We start from the raw sequence: 21,992 nt of genomic DNA on the forward strand, positions 1-21,992 counted from the left end.
ACTTGTTTTGCAGCAGCTCAGCTGGGTGTGAATTTATTGTTACAGATTCTTTAGGCAGTTTTTTTCAATTTTACACCTAAATCCTAGTCTTCAATACATAAAATAAAGAGATTGCCTGAAGGCTTTACAAGTAAAGCTGTTGAAAATAATAGCAGAAATGTTTGGTTAACACACACCACTGGATAGCCACAGGTTCTGTTTTTTCAGCTCTTCATGTACAGTGGCACCACCTGAACTTACTCGTGTAAAGGAAAATACCAAAAGCAAGCTCCAAAACCTAATTCAGTTTGCCATTCTGCTTTGTCACACTGGTAAAAATTAAAGAGATTTCAAGTGTGTTCGTTGTCTTCTCCCTTCTTCCCTGGTTTAGTGTGGAGAGAAAGGACCCCCTGGCAGCCCTGGCTCGGGAGTACGGGGGTTCCAAGAGGAATGCTTTGTTGAAATGGTGCCAAAAGAAGACTGAAGGTTACCAGGTAAGAGAGTTTTACTTTAATCACTTTCCTATAGTATGCGGTAAGCAGTCACGTCAAAGAAATACGAATATTACTGTATGTTGATTTTTGCATGTTTCCTTTTATGGGCTGTTTCCCTCCTGTTCCTTCAGATTTCTTTAACTCTGCAGTCCCCAGCATTGTGTTGTCATAAGTACTTTGTATACAAACCCCAAAATATTTACTGCACTAAAGGTTGCTCATGGTGGGAAACAGAGTGTATATGTGCAGCAGCCTCAATGTAGCATCAGTTTTTGAAAGTACATTCTATTATTATTTCTGTAGTCTTCTGTGGGCAGTACATTATTATGTGAGTTTTTTCTCTAGTCTTGACAAAGCCAAAGCAATATTTCATTGTGTGGCCTTGACCAAATGAAGTTTGCAGCTTGGTTTTACAAAGACCGCTTGAGACTCATTTCTTTGCAGAGTGATTTTCACTTTTAATCAGGGATAATGGTTTGTCCAGGTCTTGCATGGCCATTCCTGTGCTTACCTGGCTCATGTTGGTCTGCAGTTGAGTTAAGCCTTTGGTTCTGCAAGGCAGTTACAGACAATATTTCTGGGTAGATGGGGTAGATGTTGGATGTGCAGGGAAGTCTTGGTTTGGTATGATGTTGGGAGTTTTCTTTCTTAGGAATAATATTGTTTGTTACTTGGAGCAGAAGACAAAAGCAGTTATCACCACATGATGTGCACCCTGGAGGAAGTCTCTAATAAAAGCAGACTCCATATTTTAAAGTCAATAATAATTTATTTTTTTTACTTCCAAACAGCTCTTTATGAGGCATTAGCTGCAGTGTGCAGGAGTTTGGAAGAGAGGACAGTATCTTTCCTTTCAGTTGTTTCTTAGCACTGGTGTGTTCTTCTGGCTTGCAGCAATTTCTCCAGAAGCAGGGTGTTGGAAACAGCTCTTCTCTTAGAAAGAATAAGGCCAGGGTTAATGTTTAGACTCCAGTTCTGTGATACTGCCTCAAAGGCTTCAGTGCTGTTCCCTGAAATTGTGTGTTCTGTGCTGTGTTGATTTATTTTATATCTCCTCTACTAAAATTCTCCTGGGATTGGATTTGAAAGTATGTGGGAACATTCCCATGCAGTCCTCAGAAAACAATTAATGAAATAGAACTTTTCCAAGTCTAACTTCTGTTAAGCCAGCAAACACATCTCTCAAGTAATGCAGTGTCCTTTCTCCTGGCAGTGTTGCCCTTTTTTGTTTGAAATGGCATCTAGGAGGAACTTCCTTCACTCTTAAAACAGTCTAACTCTGATGAGTTCACTGTTAAAAGTGTTCTCTGAGCAATCAGCCTGTAGTTTTCTTTCTCTAATTTACATCCAAGTTGAATTAAATGTATTGCTTTTAGAAAAAAATGAATGCGGCTTTGTAAATATAGAGGCCTGTGTGACATCTCAGGGTAGATATTAAAGTCAGAAGCACCAAAGCACAATCACACTATTGATTTATGGTGAGAATTTGGCCTCTCTATCTTCACTGTTTTGTTTAGAGGGATTCTCTCTTGGACATTCTTCCCCAGCTTCTCATTCCCATTGCACTCTTCGCTGTGCATTCACTAACTCGTCATGAACTGGCTTTTCCCAGACCCTTGCACTCCCATGGTAAGGCTGATGTTAAGCTCCACAGGGAGTTTTTATCATTCTTGAGTACAAGAAATGGAGTAAAGAACGTCATCCTCCTTCCTGCCTCAGCCCTGCAAGGGTGGAATGAGGTAATGAACTCCACAGAGCAGAACCCTGATGACGTGCATGACTTCTTTTCCAGAGATAACACCCCTGTCTGTGAGGCATCTGTGCAAATTCCAGGATAATCTGTCATGTCATTCCTCACATGAAGCCCAGAACCAGGGAGAAGTTTGGATGCAAACACAGCAGAGAGAGCATTAAAAACTTGCTGCTTGGCTGCCTGACTTCTCTTTTCAGTGGCAAAATGTGTGATAGCAGTTCCTCATCTGGGGGAAGAGGGGGATTCCTTTCTGTTTAAATTGTGATTTCATTAAGCAGTATGAGCAAAATGGAACAGAATAATTGATACTCTCAGTAGCAGCTACTCCCCATGTCCCAGAGTCTCTGAGGAAAGCTGGATGAGTGACCTGAGAAGGTATCCGGGGATGACACCCTAGGGACCAGCACACAAGATTCCACGTTTTCAATCCTTTAATTCATACAAAACTTACACTGTAGATAGAAATTTTCATCCTGCTTCTGGCAAATATAGAATAATTTGATTGAATTTAGTTTGAGATCAAGTCCAGCCATAAACTCTCCTTGCATGGACTACAGTGGGAACATTCCCTGGCTTTGAACTTCAGCATGTTCCCCAGGAGGCAATCTCATAAAACAAACCAGGGACACTGAGGGGAGTTGAGGGAAGTGCAACACAAATTAGCAGTGGCCTGGAGGGTTTGTTTGCTTTTTAAAAAAAGAAATTGTATGAGTTTACAGTAACTGAGGAGAAACATGAAAGGATCTATGTTTCTGTAATTGGCTATGTCAATTGTAAGATCCTTATTTAAACAGTGATTTGATATCAGAAAGATATGCATACTGAGAAAAAAATACTGAGAACATGAAAACAGACTCACTAGAGTGCAAATAAAGTGGGAGTTCAGTTTAATGACTAGGAGAAAAGTATATGAAAGTGGGATTGCATAAACTGTGGCACGATTGATGATATTATTTCAATTGTCATGTTTTGGTGCCCAGATGAATGTTATCTGGCATTTTGGCCATTGATTCTGAATAACTATGCTGGGGAGGTGCTATAAAGTCTCAGTAGTAACAAGAGTTGTGGTGAAATCAGGCTTTGGGCTCGGTGTCTTAGTGCAAAACTTCTGGTGGAAAATCTCCATCTTAATAAAACAAATCTAATGCATGGTTCTCTGTAAGAATTGTGCACTGGCACAGGCTCACAGGCTGTTCCTGCTGCCTCTCTGAGTTCGTTGACATCATGGTGTGTAATGTAGGGCCATGAGGTGACCAGGCTTGAGAAATGCTTTTGTGGCTCTGGAACTCATTTACCACAAATCCTTCAAACCACAAAGCCTGTGGAGAGTAAGCTATTTGTGTTAAAATAGCTTTTTTGCTGTTGTCTTGTGGGGTTTTTTTCATCTATTTAAAAAGATGATACGTCCTAGCAGCAGTGTGAAGCAGGAATTGGGTGCCTCTTTTCTAGCAGGCTCAGTTCCTGTGAGCTGGAACTCCTGGAAGCTGCTGAGAGTCATTCTTGTTGCATTATCACCTTCCATAATCATGTCATTAGTGACTGTGGTGTCATTGAAGTGCCCTGATTCTCTTTGCTCTCTGTGGAGACCATTTGTCAAGGGGCCAAACCTCTCTAGATTAAAGTCTATTGCTATTCACAGATGTATTGTGAAAACAGAGAACTTTAAGAGGCACTTAACCCATGATCATTAGAATTGAGGATTATTGTTTCTGCCACATATGCTCTCTCTAGAGAGGAGAAGGAATTGCCACCATGTTAATGAATATGGAACTATTTTCATGCTCTTTTCAACCACTACCCACCCTTCCTGTGGCCCAGAGGAAAAGAGGATCTGAGACTGGCTCTTTCCTCCAGTACATTTTTGTGGTTATTTTTTTGTTCAAAGTTTGGTTTAACAGGACCTCGTTGGGATCCACCACTTGTTGAAGATCCACTATCTCTTACAGTAAAGCTGTGTGGCAGTTATAAGCAGAGGAATGCTAAATAGGAGCAGACAAGGAATGTCCTAGAACTGATGAAGGGAAATGGCAGCTGTACCTCTGAAAATGTTTGTATTTCATGTATTCTTGGCCTGTGCTTTCAGGCCATTGCATGGTATCATCTCCCTGACTGTGTCAGTGCATCAGCTGTGGATCAAGGCAGCTCTTCATGGAGCACAGATACAAAAGCTTAGGGAGAAAAATGAAGCTGTTGCAGTATTTGCTGTTTGTCAAGTAATTACAGCAAGAGACTGCTCAACTGGTGGTTTGGCAGTGGATGTAATATAAAGCTCTTCATCCTTTTGTGTTCAATTTAAACTCAGACTAATACCAGCTTTTTGTTTACGAATTCGTGGCTTTCTTTTTCTCGCAGGAATTTGCATTCCTTTTCTCTTTATGCTAGGCAGTGTTTCCTCCAAATCCTCCTTGTTCTCAAGCTCTATTCCGTGCTCTTAGCCCCTGCTTTTTCTGATGCTTCTTTGCCTGGTTTAGTGTCTGGATGAGATCCAGCACGGATTAAGTGTGACCCAAAGATGCACAAAGATGGACATAACGTATTTCCTTTGGTCAGGTGGTCACGGGACTGTTCTCCTTTGGGAGATGGACTCTGCTGGGACACACAGCCAGGATGGCAATTTTTGGACTGCTGATGCGTCCAGCAGGTGCATTCCTGGGGCAGCACTTTGTGAGAACCTGCTTTATAGGAGATCCCAAAGCTCCTTGGTGGCCAGTTGTACTTTAACACATTGAAGGTTTCTTCTTTATTCTGGAAAATAAGGGCTATGTTTAGAAACAAGTCTGTTACTTTTTTCTATGTCATTAGGGTGAGGAGTTGACATTCTCTGCCTACTGAAGCACGAAGCTTTTCTAATTGTCAGCTGAGCAGTTTACCTCACTGGCATCATCTTGGACTGGAGAGAGTAAACAGAGCTGTGTAAATAATGTAAAAAAAATTATATACATACATACATAGATATATATATATGCTACCACAGTCCTCAGGATTGGTACTCAGGCTGGCAGTTCCAGGAAAGTTGATTCTTCACCAGAATTAGAGATGAATGGGACAAAACCCAGGATCAACCCTCAGAACCTGGTCAGAATGTAATACCTGGGGCTTGGCTCACTCAAACACTTCCTTTGACACAAATATAATAGAGCTCAGTTTTAAGGCCTTGAGAACCCCAGCACAGCTGTGCCTTGTCCTAAGGAAGTACAGGAGAGAACCCAGTGGTTTCTTAATCACCAGTTGTGCACTTTCTACATTACATTGTGTGTTTGTGTCAACAAGTAGCCTAAAACTGTCTCAGTACATTCCCAAATTGTATCAATCTCTCCCTCTCACTTTTCTGTCTGAACTCACCAGGTTTCTATCTAAATATTTCACTGCTCAAGAGAAGGAGGTCGGCAACGGCATTGCCTAATTCTGCAGCAACACTGAGGAGCAGATGAACAGGTTCACTTTTCTAAGCAAGGAATTAAATCCTATCTGCTGTTCTGCACAGTTTGTGTGCAGCCTGGAAAGGCTGGAATTCCCACACTACTGTGGTCTTGTGAAGATTAACAGCAAAACAAATAACTCCTGGGCTGTGTGATGTGGGTGAAGAAAAACACCGCACAAAACCCCTCCAGATTTGCATGGCAGCCATCCATTCATTCTGAGCAGTGTTTATGACAGAGTCTCTGCTCTGGGCAGGACTAAGGAGATTTCCCTGGTGCTACACCAACCTGTGTGCCTGAGATCAGAGCCTGCTGAGCCAGCAGGGAAAAGCATTTGAGTCACACCAGTCACACAGTCAGGTTTGCTCTGGTGGACAATGACACGTGCCCTGAAGTCCCAGCACCAGCCCTTCTGTTCTGAGAGGTTGCACAAGGTTACAGAGCTCTGTGTTGACAGCACTTGTTGCATTTTGACATTTAGAAGCAGGATATATGAGCAATGGGTTTTTCCCAGGAAGGTATTACTATATTCTGCGAGCTTCTGAGAAGTGGATAAAACTTCTGGCTCTCTGTGTTTCTCTGATCTTTGATGAAGAGGAGGATGTTGACTTTTCCTATCTGTACAGAAGTTGAAAGGGGTTTTGCTAGTAACTCTTGAGATAGGAGAGATTATTCTGTGTTTAAATAAAAATTGACAATACGTTGGTCAGGAATTTTGCTCCCAGGTCTTCTGTGGACCATCTTTGTGATCTTGGTAGTCTTACATTATAGCATTGCCTTGATCTTCCTAGCAGTTAAAATATAGATCACAGAATCATATAATTGAATATAAACTTCAGTAATATTTGGAAAGATGCTTTGATAAAAAGGGCAATCTTGAGAGATTTTAATTCGTGAAAGTGCAGGCTGAAAATGTCAAGATAGTCCCACTTTTTTTCCAGAATCAAAGCCTGCTGAGCAAGCTGGAAAAAGCATTCTTTTCCTAAATAAAAGTACTTATGGCTGAATGTGTACATGCAGTTTCTCTGTATGTCCTAGCTGGACCCAGGGTTGGTGTCTGGAATTAAAATGCAGCAGCCAAGTCACGGCATGTGAGGAATAACCAGGTTAATTACCAATGTAATCACCCCTTCTCAGTGATGCCAGTGCACAAACGTGCTTCCCTAGTGGAGCCAAATAACTTGGGCCAAGCTCTACCTTTTTTCACATAGAGGGCTTTATCCTGTAAACAAATACAAGTCTCCTGATTGGAGGGATTAAATAAATGCAGCTCTCTCATGCGTAACTTTCTATCCTGCTGGGTAATTTTAAAAATAGCGTTTACATTCTGTCCATCCCAAAGTCCAAGACACTTCCCTTGTGTTGCCTGGATGCACTGACAATCAGTGAAAACACTGAATTGATTGGTCACCAGCTGGAACAGCTCCAGACTGGGCAGGCGGCTGGGCCCTGCTGCTGGGTCACCAGTAACCTTTGCTGGTGGGACCCCTCCCCACCTTGTTTCCATCCTCCACCCTGAGCCTGCTGCAGTCTGCAGCCTGCCCCTCCACCCAGGAATTCCAGGACATGCCTAATCTCTGAATTCTCAGTAGAGAAAATTAGAAAGAGCTGTGGGAGCAGCCAGTGTGGTCATTAGCAATTCTGCACCAGGGCTCCAGGCAGGAAGTAGCTGTGCTGCTGTCTTGGACACCGCGTGGAGCTAATTCCTCCCCCTGTCTGTCCCTCCCCTCTTCCCCAGAGTATCTGTGTGGTCCTTGTGTTGCACTGCTGCATCTTCCCTGCTGCAGCCTTGGGAAGGAAGGGACACAGCCCAGTCTGTTTCTTCCCTGTGCCATCCAGCACTGGTGTAATTTCTAGGGGCGGGTGAGAAAACTGATGGAAGTTGCAAGCAGGGAGTTGCCTTTCAGCACGGGAGCGTAACAAGGGGAATTTAGGCTGAAAAGAGACATGCAGAGCAAAACCCAGAACTCATCAATGTCTAATGGGATTATTACAAGAGGGAGAACTCCTTAGTCCCTGGTCTTGCTGTGTAATCCACCTCTGCCTCTGCAGACAGAACTGACTCCTGCTCTGCCTTCTCACAGAATGTGGCTGGTGGAAATTACAGAAATACCAGTCACACTTGATAAATATCTCTTGTCACCATTACCTCATCTCTGAAATGACCCAGACACATCCATAAAATTGCTTCTGCTTAGTCCAGCTCTCATTTGGTGCTGTATGTTTAACAACCAACCCAGCTCCCTGTGGACTTAGTTTTATACATTTTCTCTCTCTCTCATGCATAGCAATAAATTAAGACCCAAACAGAGGAATATGTACAAACCCCAGTCACTTTACTAACCTTTAGTGAGACCTTTGAAATAGGTGACTTTCAGTAATGAGGATGTTGTCATAGGGTTATTTGCAGTCGAAACAACTCCGATTATTTGCTAGGAAAGGTTCAAATTCATACACTGTGTGTTATATGCTGTGCCAGCAGCTACTCTCAGCCCTTGTTCAGTAGAACTTGTTTTCATTGTGAAAAGTCAGTCTTAATATATAAAAATGCAAATAAAAGGAGCAATAGAAGGCACCAGTAGAGCTGTTTGGCTCCTTAGGCAGGATGGTTACTCTGTGCATGGTTGCAGGGATGGTTTCAGTGTCTGTAGGATCTTGCCTTGCGAGCAAAGGAAATAGGAGGCTACATAATCAATTTATCACTATTACTTTAACTGTCTCCCATTTGCTACTACTTTCATTTTTTTATTCTCACGTAAACTTCAGCTATTTCTGCACCACCTCTGCCTTGTGGCCACAATATCAGAACTTGAAGAGGTCCTGAACCACAGGAAGAAAGAGCTGAGTTTGAAGAGTGCACAGATCATTTTAGAATGGCTTTACAATTTACTCTGAACAACGTCTGTAGGACAACTCCTGTCCAGATGAGCTTGTTTTAAACACAGAATTTTAGAGAGTATCATTCCACCTATTCTTGTCAGTCTGCCTCAGGTAGGAAAGTTAACACAAGAAAATTGGATCTGCCTGACTTTTTGGTATCTTCTCTGGTTTTTGAGACTGAAATGGTTGGGACCTGAAACATCTTTGTGTAGGATGCATAATACCCTTTTTAAATTTCCTCTATTTAAATGTCTCTGCTCTATATGAATCTGTAGCAAATTGGTGTTTGATGCGTTTGCAAAAAAAAAAAAACAAACCAAAAAAAACCACAACCAAACAAACCACAAAAAACCAGCCATAAATCCTCTAATATCTTGTCTTTGCTAATGGGCTCATTTATTCACACTTACTGAAGCAAATGATGAATAGTAATCCCAAAGCAGCACCTGTGGCAGGATTGGAAGAAGGAGCAAACAGAACCAAAAAATGTGATGGGAAGCAGGGATTCTTTATAAAAAGAAATGCAGTAAATGGCCTGACTTTTAAAGAGCTGGCATCAGTTCCTTTTCAGTTCATAATGCTGTTATGACATGATTTAACTGCATTTTCAGAGAGCATTTTGTGATCTGAGCTCTGCTGTTCCATGCATGTGTAATCAGCAATAAGATATATGGCTAACTGACATGCTGAGAGAAGCATTAGAAATATGGATTATGGGATGGAGTCACAACATTTCAAAGAAATGTAAAGCAATTCTTATGGGGTCTGCAGTTGGCTGGGCCATTTGAACCAGGGATATTAATACAGGCTGGAGGATAGGAGGTCACCTGGCTTCCTTCCCAGTCCTGGCTACTCACTTAATCTCTGTACAACACACAGCATTGCTGTTTTGATTTCTTTTAATCGGAAAGAATTACTTTATTCTTTTTAAGAGGGGAAAAAAAAAATTGGTAAGAGAATTCAGAAAGGTTCCTGGTAGTAGATGGACTAAATGTGATGTACAAATCACTTCAGACTTGCAGCTCCCCATTGAAAATAGCTGTGTGCAGTTGTCATCTGGATGCACCCTGCAATTACAGAAGAATCCAGGCAGCCTTTAATTTCAGGCATTCATGCCTTTCATCCCTGTTAACTGAACCTGACCGCAGTTCTCATTCACCCATAGTTCCAGTAGATTGCCCAGATGTTTCGTATCTTTGCCGGAGCATTTCAGATGAACTGGAGTGTTTTGTTTGTTCAGAAAGGTCTGTCATGCTCCAAGGAGCCATCCTTCCCTTGTGTTGCTTCTTAGGAAGTGTTTGGAACTTGCCCAGTGAGAGCCCCGAAGTTTCCTTTGAATAGAACCTGTTTGGCTGAACCCTGTTAACCTGGCCCCAGCCAGTTAGGATATAATAAATCAAATTAGATCTGCTGCAGCTGTTGTTAATGATGGGTAGGTTTGGGAGCTGCCTGTCAAGGTACCTTGATCCATTTTGCATTAGAAAGGTCAGGGTTCAGATGTGCGGAGCTGTGGCTTCTGTTCAGTTGTGTTTAAATAGATCCACATAAAACCACTGAGCTGTTCAAGAGGAGCTGTGAGGACCTGGCTAGTGATGAGCCACTTGAGGGAGAGCTGCTATTAAAAACAAGGCGATTCCCTTTTATTTATTCATTAGATTTATTTTGAAGTGTTTAATTTTATATTCTGCATGGGCTGAACCTCCATGGTCAGCCACTCTGGCAGGTTCCTGGTGTGCCATTCCTTACCAATAACTTGGGAGAGGCAGGAGGGTGGGAATAATTATGCTCCAGTTGTATTTCTTGCAGGCTTTCTTCCTCACGGTTCCAGGCTAGCTTCAAGCTGATTCATGTCTGTAAATGATAATTCTGAGTCTCAGGGAGAAAATTATGACTCAGAGAGCCATTGCTGTGGGCCCAGTAACACGTGCATAGTGGGAATATCTTGTATCAGGATTTTAACATACTCAGACTGTAATGAAGAGTGCATGATGTCATTGTTGCTTTTTGCTTGGAGTCAAAGATCGAGTGAAATCTAATGGGGTGGTGTTTTTTTCCTCAGGCAAACAAAGAATTGTTTTTAGTGAGAACAGATCACACAGATTTCCCTGGGTGTCTTTACCCCAGCTCTCTGAGGGCTCTGTTATCTGCAGGAAAAGTCCTGTTCCCGGGATGGGGGGCTAAGGTCAATCACTTCCAGGTGGTTTGTGTCTTTTAGGCTTGACCTGACACAAATATCCTAGATTGTCCATTTGTTATCTAAATAAGATTGCCTGCATATTTCTTTGTTTTAAAATTTACTTTAATATTCATAGAAACAAGCTGTACTGGGCACGTTGGTACTTTGGTAGCTGTGCTCCCTGGTGCGCTTCCAGGTCCCAGTCTCTGAACATTCCCAGGGCATGTAGAGGAGTTCAGTTGTGAGCTTGAGGAGGATTAAGTGTTTTCACTGATTGGTGACACTGCAGGAGTGCTGAGGACAGGCCCTGGGGTACCAGTGACCACAGGATGTGCTGTGACCATATGACAGCAGATTTTTCTTCCCTTCCTGGTGAATGGTGCAACTCAGTTTGATCTGAATCCCTACTCCATCTTCCCGTTTCTCCCCGCACTCATTCTGATGGTTCATCTTCCCTCGGAGTGGTGCCATCCTTTCTGGGTGTCTGATGAGAAGCCACTTGGAGTTTTTAGAGCTCAGGGTGGGGGTCCTGCTGTGGGCACACTGGGACACAGGAATCACCCTCCTGCAGCTTGGGATTGTGCATTAACAACCAGCATGGACACAAATAGCTCCCATGTACTCAGGGACTGCGTGCTGGGGAATAGGGAGAGAGGTGTGGCAGCAAGACTGAGACGGGTTCTGCTGCCAAAATAATCAAGGGAAGGGAATAGTTTCCGAGGTGTTCATTCCCTAAATTGTTTTCCCTTTTTTTTTTTTTTTTTGTAATGGCTTCAGGGGAGCCAGAGATCTTCCGAGAAATCAGAGTTGTCTCTATTTTGACTTAATTCCTCTTGGTGTGGTGGAGTGGGGAGGTACTACAAATAAAGCTGCAGCGTAGCAAAACACAGATCACTTTTCATTTACCATGTCCTTATATCCCAAACTGAAAACTATCTAACACAGAAGCCAAGATGAAGTGCCAGGGAGAAGGGTTTGTACTGTGTATGAAATGGAAATGCATTTGTTTAGGGAAAAATCAAATTCATTGATTCTTGTTAGATGTAAAAATGGAACTAAGTGGGCTTGAGTATGCCTAAGTGTTTTTTATTGCACTGTGAACCGAACAGTTGAGCTGAACCTTTGAATGTTCGTTTTGGGCTCGCATTTAGGACAAAAATTCAGATTTGAGTTCGTTTTTGGCTGTTGATTGTGGCAAGCCACTTTGCAGCAGATTTCATCTGTGGTTCAAACATGGTCAGCAGAACCCCATCCTTGAACTTTTGCTTGTTTGTAAGACTTAGATCCAAGAGTTACTGAGGATGACTGGCTGGACAGCACTGTTGGGGAGGTGAGGATTTTTGGATCTAGTTTTGATGTAGACATAAGCACTTCTTATGTGTAGATACTGTGATTTGGGAAGAGGAGAAGAGTTTTAGGTGTATTAAAAATTACAAAGGTAAGTAAAATTAGTAAACTGATTCTGGGATAGTGAAATAATGTGTGAAGCAGCAGTTTTGTATCTCACATGCCTCATAATAGCATCATGAAGATGAGGATGGATACAACGTTCCCACACAAACAAGCCTTGCCTTTTTGTCTAGTCCTGTGCTTAACTCAGGCTCTGTTTGTTCCTGTTTCCATGGCCTTTGGGAAAGGGGAGGAACAACCTCCATTTTCCATTTCTATCCTACAGCATAAAATGAGAATATTGGCATTTGATGATAGGCTATTTGCTGATAAAACATATTGGCCTCAGTAAAAACATTTCTGTAACTTGGCAGTCAGTCCTTTCCTACTAACTGCAGATTGATAAATAGAAAGGAACTTGTTTGTCTAAAACTTCAAGAAAGCAGAATAATCCAGCTCAGCCAATTCCTTACACACAAAGCTGGACTTCCATGTTGCAACTTTATGGAATAGGCAATGCCAAGGCAGCTTTCAGAGCAAATTATTTTTTTTTCTTGTGATGCTGTTCACTCTCATTTTTGTATTATCTCCACTGACAGATGTTAATAGAGCCCAGTACAACGTGGTGGCTGGTGCAGTGTGGGGATGTCAGCTGCTTTCTGAGCCCATTAGTGTTGTAGATTTATTACAGCCCAAGTATTTTAACCTGAAATATTCTCTACTGCTTCAATTTGAGTCATGTTTGGTTATGGACATTTATTACTAATTGGAAATCCTGTCTGACTGGACCTAGTCCAGGTTGGATAATTCATCAGTGAGGCATCAGGAGCAAGGAGCACGTGCTGACATAATTCCTGTCTGGGTTTTAGTGTGTCTGCATCAGCTGCTGTATGAGAGATGCAGTAAAAGCCTTACCTTCAGGGCAGTCTCGAAAGAAACCAGGAAACAACTAAGTAAAGAAAATACAGGGGCAGGGAGTGTGAACTGGAGCTGAGCACACAAGATGTGGCTGCTGGGAAGGGCTGGAGGTGACTCCACACCTGCTGGAGTGTGGGAGGTGGGGCAGCTCCATCGTGTCCCGGAGCCTCCCTGCTCCAGCAGTTCTTGCTCTGTGTCAGTTCACTGGTTTGGTTTTAGCTGCTATTTGCAGCTACAGCAGCAAGGCTTAGCCATGGGAATTCCTTAGTGTGCTGGTATGGCCAGGCAATGCAAACAGGAGCATCAGAAAGGTCACCTTGTTCACAGGAGCAGAACTGGGCCATGGGCTTGTTTTAACTGCAGCTGTACCCCATGAGAGCATCCAGGGAAGAACCCCAAGTGCACTCTGTATCCCCAGAAATCTTGTATTTTAAAGGAGTTCTCTGCAGATGGGCTGACTTTAAAATACCGTTTTCTGTTTCTGTAGTCGCTGTAACCCCTGTGGTTCAGGACCTTGGCTGTCATGAACAGGGAAACTGGGCTGCACCTGAGTGCAGCCTTATAGTAAGAGATGTGGCTGGCAAAGAACAATCCAAGTGTCTAGAAATGAGGGAAAGAAGATTTTTTTGTCCATATAAACTCCCAACTCTATTAGACTATTTCTTTCCAAATTTTTCTTCTTTACTCCCCTCCTTTTGGAGGTGGCAGTGGTGGGAATGTCACCACAGATATTTCTAGCTCAGCTCTGGGGTTTTTGTTCCATGGCTGCATAAAAAACTATTGCTTGGAGATTTTGTTGTTGTTGTTGTTGTGTAGCACTCCTCAAAGATGGCTCATGTTTTCTCTTACAGAATATTGATATTACCAACTTCAGCAGCAGCTGGAGTGATGGGCTGGCCTTCTGTGCTCTCCTGCACACATATTTGCCTGCACATATTCCTTACCAGGAGCTCAACAGCCAGGACAAAGTAAGTTGTGTTGTACATCTACAGAATTCACAGTGAACAGAATGGATGAAGAGGGGAAGGAAACCAACAGTGAACTCCCAGAGAGAAATGCAGGGTCTGCTGGGTAAAGAGTCAGTGACAAGCTGCCTGAGTCCAGTGAGTGCTGCAAATAAACACAAAGGCAATATCTACTACAGTAAGAATTATATTATGTACAAGAATGCCTTTTATTGATTAAAACCTCTGCAGAAACCTTTCACTCATAGTAAAGACAGAACTTCAGTGGGGTTTTCTTTCCCAATTGTAAGCAGTTTCACAGCAACCTATTTGTGAAAAACAGAGGGTGTCAGGCAGAAGTAGATGAGCTATTCAAACACAAAGAACTTGTGAGCGAATAAGACTCAAAAAAGAGTGAGACTCAAACAAGATCCTGCATGCAAGTATGGAATCCAGGGGTTTAGCTTTCAAATACACCTTGCTCATTGAAACTTCCTGGGTAACCAGATGCAAGGAAGGATCCAGGAATAGTGCTTTGACGTTAATCCTTTTGGCCTTTTATTTTCACAGAAGAGAAATTTGCTGTTGGCATTTCAAGCTGCTGAAAGTGTGGGCATCAAACCCAGTCTGGTGAGTAACCTTTTAGTAAGGGGACATTTGCTGCAAACACCATTCCAGCACCTTTCCTTGCTGCCATGTGGCCAGTCAGTGACCTTGCACTCCAGCTGTCACACAGTGCTGGGGAAACCATCAGGAAGTTCACAGGGTTAGGAGAACTTCCTGAAAGAATTTGTAGAATCACAGAGTAAATATAATTTGGAGGAACTGCTGAAGGTCATCCAGTATTGAAATGAGGGTATGGATTATATCCTCCTCTTGGATGCCAGCTCCAGATTATTCATTTTATGGACAGACTTGCCCTATTATACCATTACACCATTACATTAATGGTTACACCATTTTGTTTCCTTTTGTTTTAGTGCTTTAAGAAACAGAAATATGTTAAACTGTTTGTTAAACTTTCAAAAAACCTTTTCCAGAATTAACTACATGGCCAGGCAGAGAGAAGTTTAATATGAAGAGAAAATTGTTACGGGGTTCATGAGCTACATTCAGAAGCAAAGAAGCATCAGCTTAAATGAAGTTATATAGAGAAGTGATATTTGATTGCAGATGTAAGAAATATTTTAGATTGTAGAATGCATTAACAGATTTCAGAATTGCACTTGGCCAGTGGATCATTCCAATGGCCCTTTAGATAAGTGGCTTTCGGGGTCTCTGGAGTGGCAGCAGGAGTGTTGGGTGGGCTCGGAGGAGCTCAGTGGGCTCAGAGGAGGGGTGGCCTGAGCGTGGTGCTGTGTCCCTGCAGGAGCTCAGCGAGATGATGTACACGGACCGGCCCGACTGGCAGAGCGTCATGCAGTACGTGGCCCAGATCTACAAGTACTTTGAGACCTGAGCTGCAGAGCAAGAGGTGGACAGAAGTGGGGAAGAGAATAAAGAATGCTACAGATGCACTCGATCACTTTAAAAACCTGCTTGCTCCTCTTCCACAACCAACCTAAGCTCTTAGTGTGAAAGGAAGCTCTTCCGTAGCTTTGATTCCATCTGGGACTGCAACTAAATAATTCCCTGTTGTCCACCTTTGCAAACCAAATCCATTGGTAAGTTTACTCCCACGTGGAAATTGCAAAGTGTTTTCAAGCACACATGGGATATTTCTGAAGAGGATCCCTTGGGCTAACAACATTCGCCTTGACAGGAGACCTGCTACACAATGAAATCTTGAGTCAATGTGGACTATGCTGGCACTCAAGGGAGGCTGGGAGATTAATATTAATACAGAAGCTCACAAAAATGCTCTTCTTGCCAAAACATGCTTAACTCATCCCAAGTACACATTGCTTTCTTGCCTCCATATATTTTATAAAACACCTTGACAGATGCACTTAGGTTGTAGAACCCTAACCTGAGTTACTCTCACACATCTCGCCCAATAATTGCACTAATTTACTCATAGCATAACCAGCAGGATGGTAACAGGATCATTTGTAACTCAGAAACCACCCTCTGTTCATCACCAGTTAGTGAAATAACTCTGAAAGATCCCTTTAGGTGCTGGGACTTCATTTCAGCTCAAACAGAAATAATCTCTTTGAGGAAAAATGGGTTTATGACTCCAACTTCATGACTTGATTACTCTGAGAAGCCAGAGCTTGGTTTCCTGGTTGACTGTGCAGGCACAATTATCACAGGAACATTGCAAATGCAATTTAATAGCTGTAGTTTGGAAGGTGACAGTAATCAGGTGAGCAATACAGTGACATCTCATGTTTTTTGTGGACTGAGTGGAGTGACTTCTTCCTTCTTTGTTGCTGCTGTCTGGTCAGCCAGCTGTGTCATTGCTGCCTAGAGGCAGGAATTTAGAGATAGCCTGTGCCCTGGGCCATGAAATCCAGCCTATAGGACACTGGTACATGCTTGGATATGATGTTATTCTGTAAAGGAACACAGTCATAAATCAGTACCAATGGAAGGTGCAACCTCACTCCACAAATTACAACCAGCGTAACTGGAACCCATCTCTGTGCCACAGAAATCAGGCGCCAGAGAGCAGCTTCCCACCTCAGTAATGCTGTTAGGAAAATGTCGGATAGACACTGTCAAACGGCCGTTATTCTGCTTCTCGCATTTCACCTGATGAAGTTAATTTTTGTGTTTGTCTCCAAGGATGGAAGCTTCCAACAGGCTGCTGGAGTTGTTCTAGGAGCAGGTCTGGGAGAGGAGGTGAAGGATGCCTGGCTGCTTTAGGGCATGCTGGGAGGACAAAGTTGGTGTTTAGTTCCTGTGTTTAACCCTGATGCTTTGTGGACAGTAGTCCTAGGGAGCTAGGGATCATTTCTCTCTTGCAAAAAAACACTAGTGCTCGCTGCTCCTACCTCCTGGGAAAAGGCTCATGAAATGGAAATGAGATTTCACAGAACAAAATTGGTTTCAGGCTTTCAAGGACTTTGCAGGTGGCTGATCTCAGCCTCTGGTTCCCCATAGTGCTTTGTTATTTGATTTGATTTTACTTTGTAATGCTATTTAACGAATGACGTGTTTCAGACTTGGTGTTCTCACAGCAGAAGACAGGATTCAGTAATAGATGGTAGAGCCCATGGCCAGGGAGTGCTTTGAGCAGAGGGGATGCTGGAGGAAGGCAGTGTGTGCCTGTTCCAGGGGAGGAGAAAATCATCACTTGCTCTTGGTTTTAGTCTGAAATTTATTCTAGTCCATTGCTTCTGGGAAAGTCCAATTCCAGTCTTTGGAGAGGCTGTGTGATAAAAATGGACAGGGCAGTGCACTGGCAGTGCCCCTGCACACTGAGTGTCATCCTGCACTGTGAGAAAGCAGCTGTGAGTGCAGCCACAGGCAGTTCCTTGCAGGGGAGCCCTTTCTGGATGGAATTCGCTCTCCAGGATTTCTCAGCACACCCTGCTGTCTGTAGAGAACCCGAGATGAGTTGCTCTCCCTGTTCTCAAATACAGGATAAGATGGAAGAGGAAAACTCTGCTGAGCAGAGTTCCTTGAGGCACTCACACTGCAGAGCCCCCATTGCCTCGTGGATGCAGCAGCTCTTTTCCCTGGTGGTGTCCCTTGGCAGGGATCCCAATTCTCTCCAACGGGCTGTAGTTCAAAGCTGGACTGAAGTCAGCACAGAAAATTCCATATTCCTCAGTGGGCTTTGGATTGGGCACTTGCAGGGCTGAGAAAAACACTTTTAATTCCCAGTGTCTGGTAAACATCTCAAAGTCAGAGTAAATGATGTAAAAAAAGGGGAGTTTTAACCCTGTGGTCACTGGAAGGGTGTCCAGTGTGGCTCGGTGTCCACTGGCTGTGTTACCTCTTGTGTGAGCATCCTCTGCTCCCAGGGCTCTTCTGACACTGCTCTGTCTCTCCAAAGCTCACTTTACCCTTACAGACCATGCTGAGGGATCCAGCAGCTTTTTTTTTTTTTTCCCCAAATGATTTATCCAAAGCAATATTTCTGTCATCTCTTTGCAGCTTGCTCTCCCATGCTCTCCAGTAGCATAGAACAAACACTAATTCTACCCAGTCCTAGTGGTATATTCCTAATTTTTTTACTTAGCTAGGAGTTAGAACACAGAGTTGTAGTAGGGAAGAAGATACTTGATTTTGCCTTTTCTTCAATGTTACTGTTCTGTCCTCAAACCTGCAAAACATCTCATTTTGAGACTTTGAGAGATGGTTTTCTGGATTGTTTTTTAACACTAAAGATATTGTTTATTTGTTCGTTTAACTGTTAAAATATTGTGGAGGGATTGATTCCTTTTAAACCTTGCACAGTTACATTTCTAGACCTGGATTTTCACAAGTTGCTGTTGTTTTTTCATGCTGCCTCAAAATTTCAATATGAATTTAAATTTATCCTACACTACATGCTGCAGACTGGCCTGGTTTTCAGAGACTCTACAGGCCCTTGTGAGACATCTCAGATCAGAGCTGCAAAATGGAAGTTCAAGCTGCTTTTAAAGGCAGGGAATTTAATTAAGTTAAGCAAGAGGGTATATGGATAGTCTTATAGAAGTTTCTGAGAGTTCTCTGAAAATGTCCTGGATGTGATGATATGACAAGGATGTTGCCTGAACTGCCTAAATGCTTTCTGACTTTGCCTCTTAGGAGTAATGGATCTTTCCCTGGTTTGCAGGCAGATAAATCTTGTCCCTTGCTCCCTGAATTGTCACTCACAGGCCCCACCTGCCCTGCACTGGGCGTACCTGGGGAGTCTGTGGGACTGCAGGGAACCAAAGAGCTGATTTGGGATGAGCATGTGAGAAGAAGGGTTAGGAAAGGGGTTTCAGTGACATTCCATGGAGGGATGTGGCAGCGTGTGACTGTTGTGCTGTAGTGTTGGTGAGGAAAGGAGATCCAAGTGTGCGAGGTGCAGTCTGGCTCCTGGAATTTCAGGTGAGACAGAGAAGGTACAAATTGTTTTGTGGCTTGGGAAGGTACAGAGGTGTGAGGACTGAGCCCAGAGTCAGCCCTGTGAGGAGATTTTTTGGAAGGGCTGAGGAGCTTTTTCAGAAAGTTCCTGGTGAGACTGAGAGAGAGCTCAGTGTGTGAGAAGAGGGACAGGGGACAGACACACCTGGGGCTCTTTGACAGCAAAGGACATCAGAGAATCTCTGTGGACTGTCGGCTTGAGGGGCGTTCCTCCTAAGAGTGCAGCCTGGGGGCTCTCAGCAGATGAGGAGAGGACACGGCACAGTTGGCTGCCTTTGCCAGACTCCCCTTCCCCTGCCTGTGCCAGTCATGGCAACACGAAGGGGACAGAGACTTCCTGGCTCTTCCTGCACTGCAGCAAGGCAGCTGTGCTAAGCAGAAGGATTTGGGGCTTAAGCAGGGTCCCTTTAAGTTTTGGCAGTTTCCTTTCTGTGGTTTGAAGTTGGTTTTTACAGGTTTTCTCTCGTTTTGTACATGCAGCCAGTTCTGTGCAGGTTTTCTGTCCAAACCAAGTGCAAGCAGGCAGAATGATTGGTTCTTCCCAGTTTGATTCCTGACCTGGAACTCTACAAAAATCCACTTTTAGCTTCCCTGACTTTCCCCCTTCCTTGGGAATGACCACACGAGCCTAGGCTTGTTGGTTGGTTCATACCTCCCTCATCCTGCTGTGCTGGGGGTACCAGCAGCAAGGATCTGACTGGGTCAGCTCTTGGCAAAGCTGAGCCTTGTGCATCTGATCACAGGCAGGGGCTGTATGGGATGAGATTATGCATTTTCCTGTCACAAGAGGGCTTTTTGCCTAAAAAGACTCAGGGCATGGAGCATTAAGGCATTTTTAAACCCAGCAATAAGTTCTACTATGCTCAGCTGTGTTGGTTTGTACCAACTCCAGTGCCATCGACGCTCGCTCACCGACACGGTGCAGAACCAGCTTCTCATTGAACTGCAAGTAACTTTTTTTTCTCAACTGATGGTCTCTCCATTTTTGACTTGCACGTGTGCCAAGTCCCATTGGGCAGTGCTGGACACAATGTTTTTATTGACTGTTGGTCCAGGCTTGAGTTTGTCATACGGGATGATCACCTCTGACAGTTTTAGCTTTCCCTGTTGGGTACAGATGTTACATCGTAATCTAATTTATACAAAGAGCACATTAGAATGTACATACTAAGCATTGCAGATTTGGACATGCTAATATTTAAATATTAACATTATTAAAATGTATGATGCAAAAATCTGTGTAATATTTCTAATAAATCTTTTTCTGTTTCTGAGGTCTGTTGAAATGTTTCAGTTACCTACATACAATACGAAATCCAGAGTATCTCCCATCCCTAGAAGTATTCAAGGCCAGTTTGGATGGGGCCCTGAGCAGTCAGGAAGGTGAGATGAGTTACAGCTCCCAAGTTCAAAGCACCTGGAAGGCAGTGACAGAACATTGCAGAGGGTGAGCAGTGTGTGCACAGTGCCAGAAACATTCCTTGCAATCTTCTCCAGCCACCATCCCCTCTACCCACAGAGCTTTCAAAGGTGCCGAGATCAAGTTCCAGAACACTTTGACAGAGGCTGATTTGGTCTCACAAAGTTGGTGGCAGCAGTACCAGAACTTGGGCATTTAAAGCCCCTCAGGCCTCTCAGGTCTGGTTGTGTCCTGCTGGGCAGGTGAAACCCTGTGGGAAAAGTTGTCATTTACATAACCCAAACTACTTTCCCTTTCCCCACCTGAGTTCTGGTTGTGTTCCAGCCCTGGATTTTTAATGCTGGGCATTAAATGATGCTCCCAGGCTCTGCTGTCTCTTTTTCAGAATACACTCCTGGTGCTTTGATTCATTTGTGGGCAAAGCTGGATTCTCTGTGGAGATGGCCAGTGAGTGATCGCCATGGGTAGGTTTGGTTCAGCAAGAGACTGAAAATGAAAGCTGAGACCAATTGTTTGCCCAGGGTGATTGGTGGGTGGTTGTAGGTGGGGTGAGAGGACAGGATCCAGGGCTGCTTTGTGGCTCAGTGTGCTTTTAGTGCCAGGTGACTCCCGATGCTTGGAGAACGTGGAGTGGCGTGGAAAGAAGAATTCCCTTCCTGACTGGTGAAAAGTGGAAGCCAGAACAGATGGAAGAGAAGCATGAGCAATGTGAGTAGAATAAAGAGTCTTCCAGATGGGCTGCAAAGGTCAGAACCAGATGGCTGAAGCCTCACAGAATTATTCAGAGTTTGATACTGGAAGGGAGCAGGACCCTGGAGTAAATGTCACCCAGGAGAGTCACATGGTGGGGGAGTCACTGGTTTTATTGAGCTTTACAGGAAGAAAATGAAGCTGTAAAATGCCAGCGTGGGTAAACATTATTCACATATCCAGAAAGTGAACTGCTGTCCCCTCTTGAATACACAGCAATGACCGAGGCTTCATCTTCACCCCCTCTGCAAGAGCTTAAGCTGGTTAAAGAGAAAGTAACAAGATTAAGAGAATTAGCTTGGGAGCAAATGCCTTTCTTAACCTGCTCCCCACAGCTGCACACCTTCTGTGCAAAGCTCCTGTTACAACTTCTCTTGGCTTTAAAAAAAAAAAAAAAAAGTAATTTGTAGCAGTTGAAACCTTTATTCCACCTTGATGTGCAGTAACTTTTGCCTCCTCAGTCAGCTCATCCTTTCTCTCAGAGGAAGCCGCTCCCAAGCTCTAATCATGGAGACAAAGGAACTCCCCAGGTGAGCGATTCGTCAGGACATTCCCAACATTCTCCCAACGGGATGTAACGCCTTGGGGGTTTTTTTCAGTTATAAAACATTTGTTACTTTCCTTACCCAAATCTGAACTGCAGCCGGGGCAGGTCCAGTGAGTGAAAGTGTTCAGCCCAGGCAACCCGAATGTGTCTGAATAAAAATAATTTATTCATAAATAATTTCTACACAGCTCAGCCCTGGAGAGCCCTTCTAGGAAGGGAGAGTTCTGTCTGAGGCTTGCAGAGGGGTTAATAATAATAAATAATTCTGCCATGGGATAGTGCAGGCCAGTTCTTCCCTTCAGCTGTGATTAGACAT

The 21,992-nt window shown here is 43.6% G+C and overlaps 1 protein-coding gene across 3 annotated transcripts in view; it reads left to right on the top strand.

Moving 5' to 3' along the window:
• The window catches only part of SPECC1 (sperm antigen with calponin homology and coiled-coil domains 1), an 87,645-nt gene extending 67,412 nt beyond the window's left edge, over window positions 1-20,233 (top strand). For all 3 annotated transcript variants that reach the window (XM_066202166.1, XM_066202167.1, XM_066202168.1), the window contains 4 exons: window positions 371-473; window positions 13,860-13,976; window positions 14,523-14,582; window positions 15,322-20,233. In XM_066202166.1, the coding sequence (XP_066058263.1) occupies window positions 371-473; window positions 13,860-13,976; window positions 14,523-14,582; window positions 15,322-15,411 (370 nt within the window). In that variant the 3' untranslated portion in view covers window positions 15,412-20,233. The remainder of the gene's footprint in view (window positions 1-370; window positions 474-13,859; window positions 13,977-14,522; window positions 14,583-15,321) is intronic.
• Window positions 20,234-21,992: the final 1,759 nt, after the last annotated feature.

Source organism: Chamaea fasciata, unplaced genomic scaffold, assembly GCF_029207755.1.
Source record: "Chamaea fasciata isolate MVZ Bird 193981 ecotype frontalis unplaced genomic scaffold, bChaFas1.0.hap1 SCAF_21, whole genome shotgun sequence".
NCBI lineage: Eukaryota > Metazoa > Chordata > Aves > Passeriformes > Sylviidae > Chamaea > Chamaea fasciata.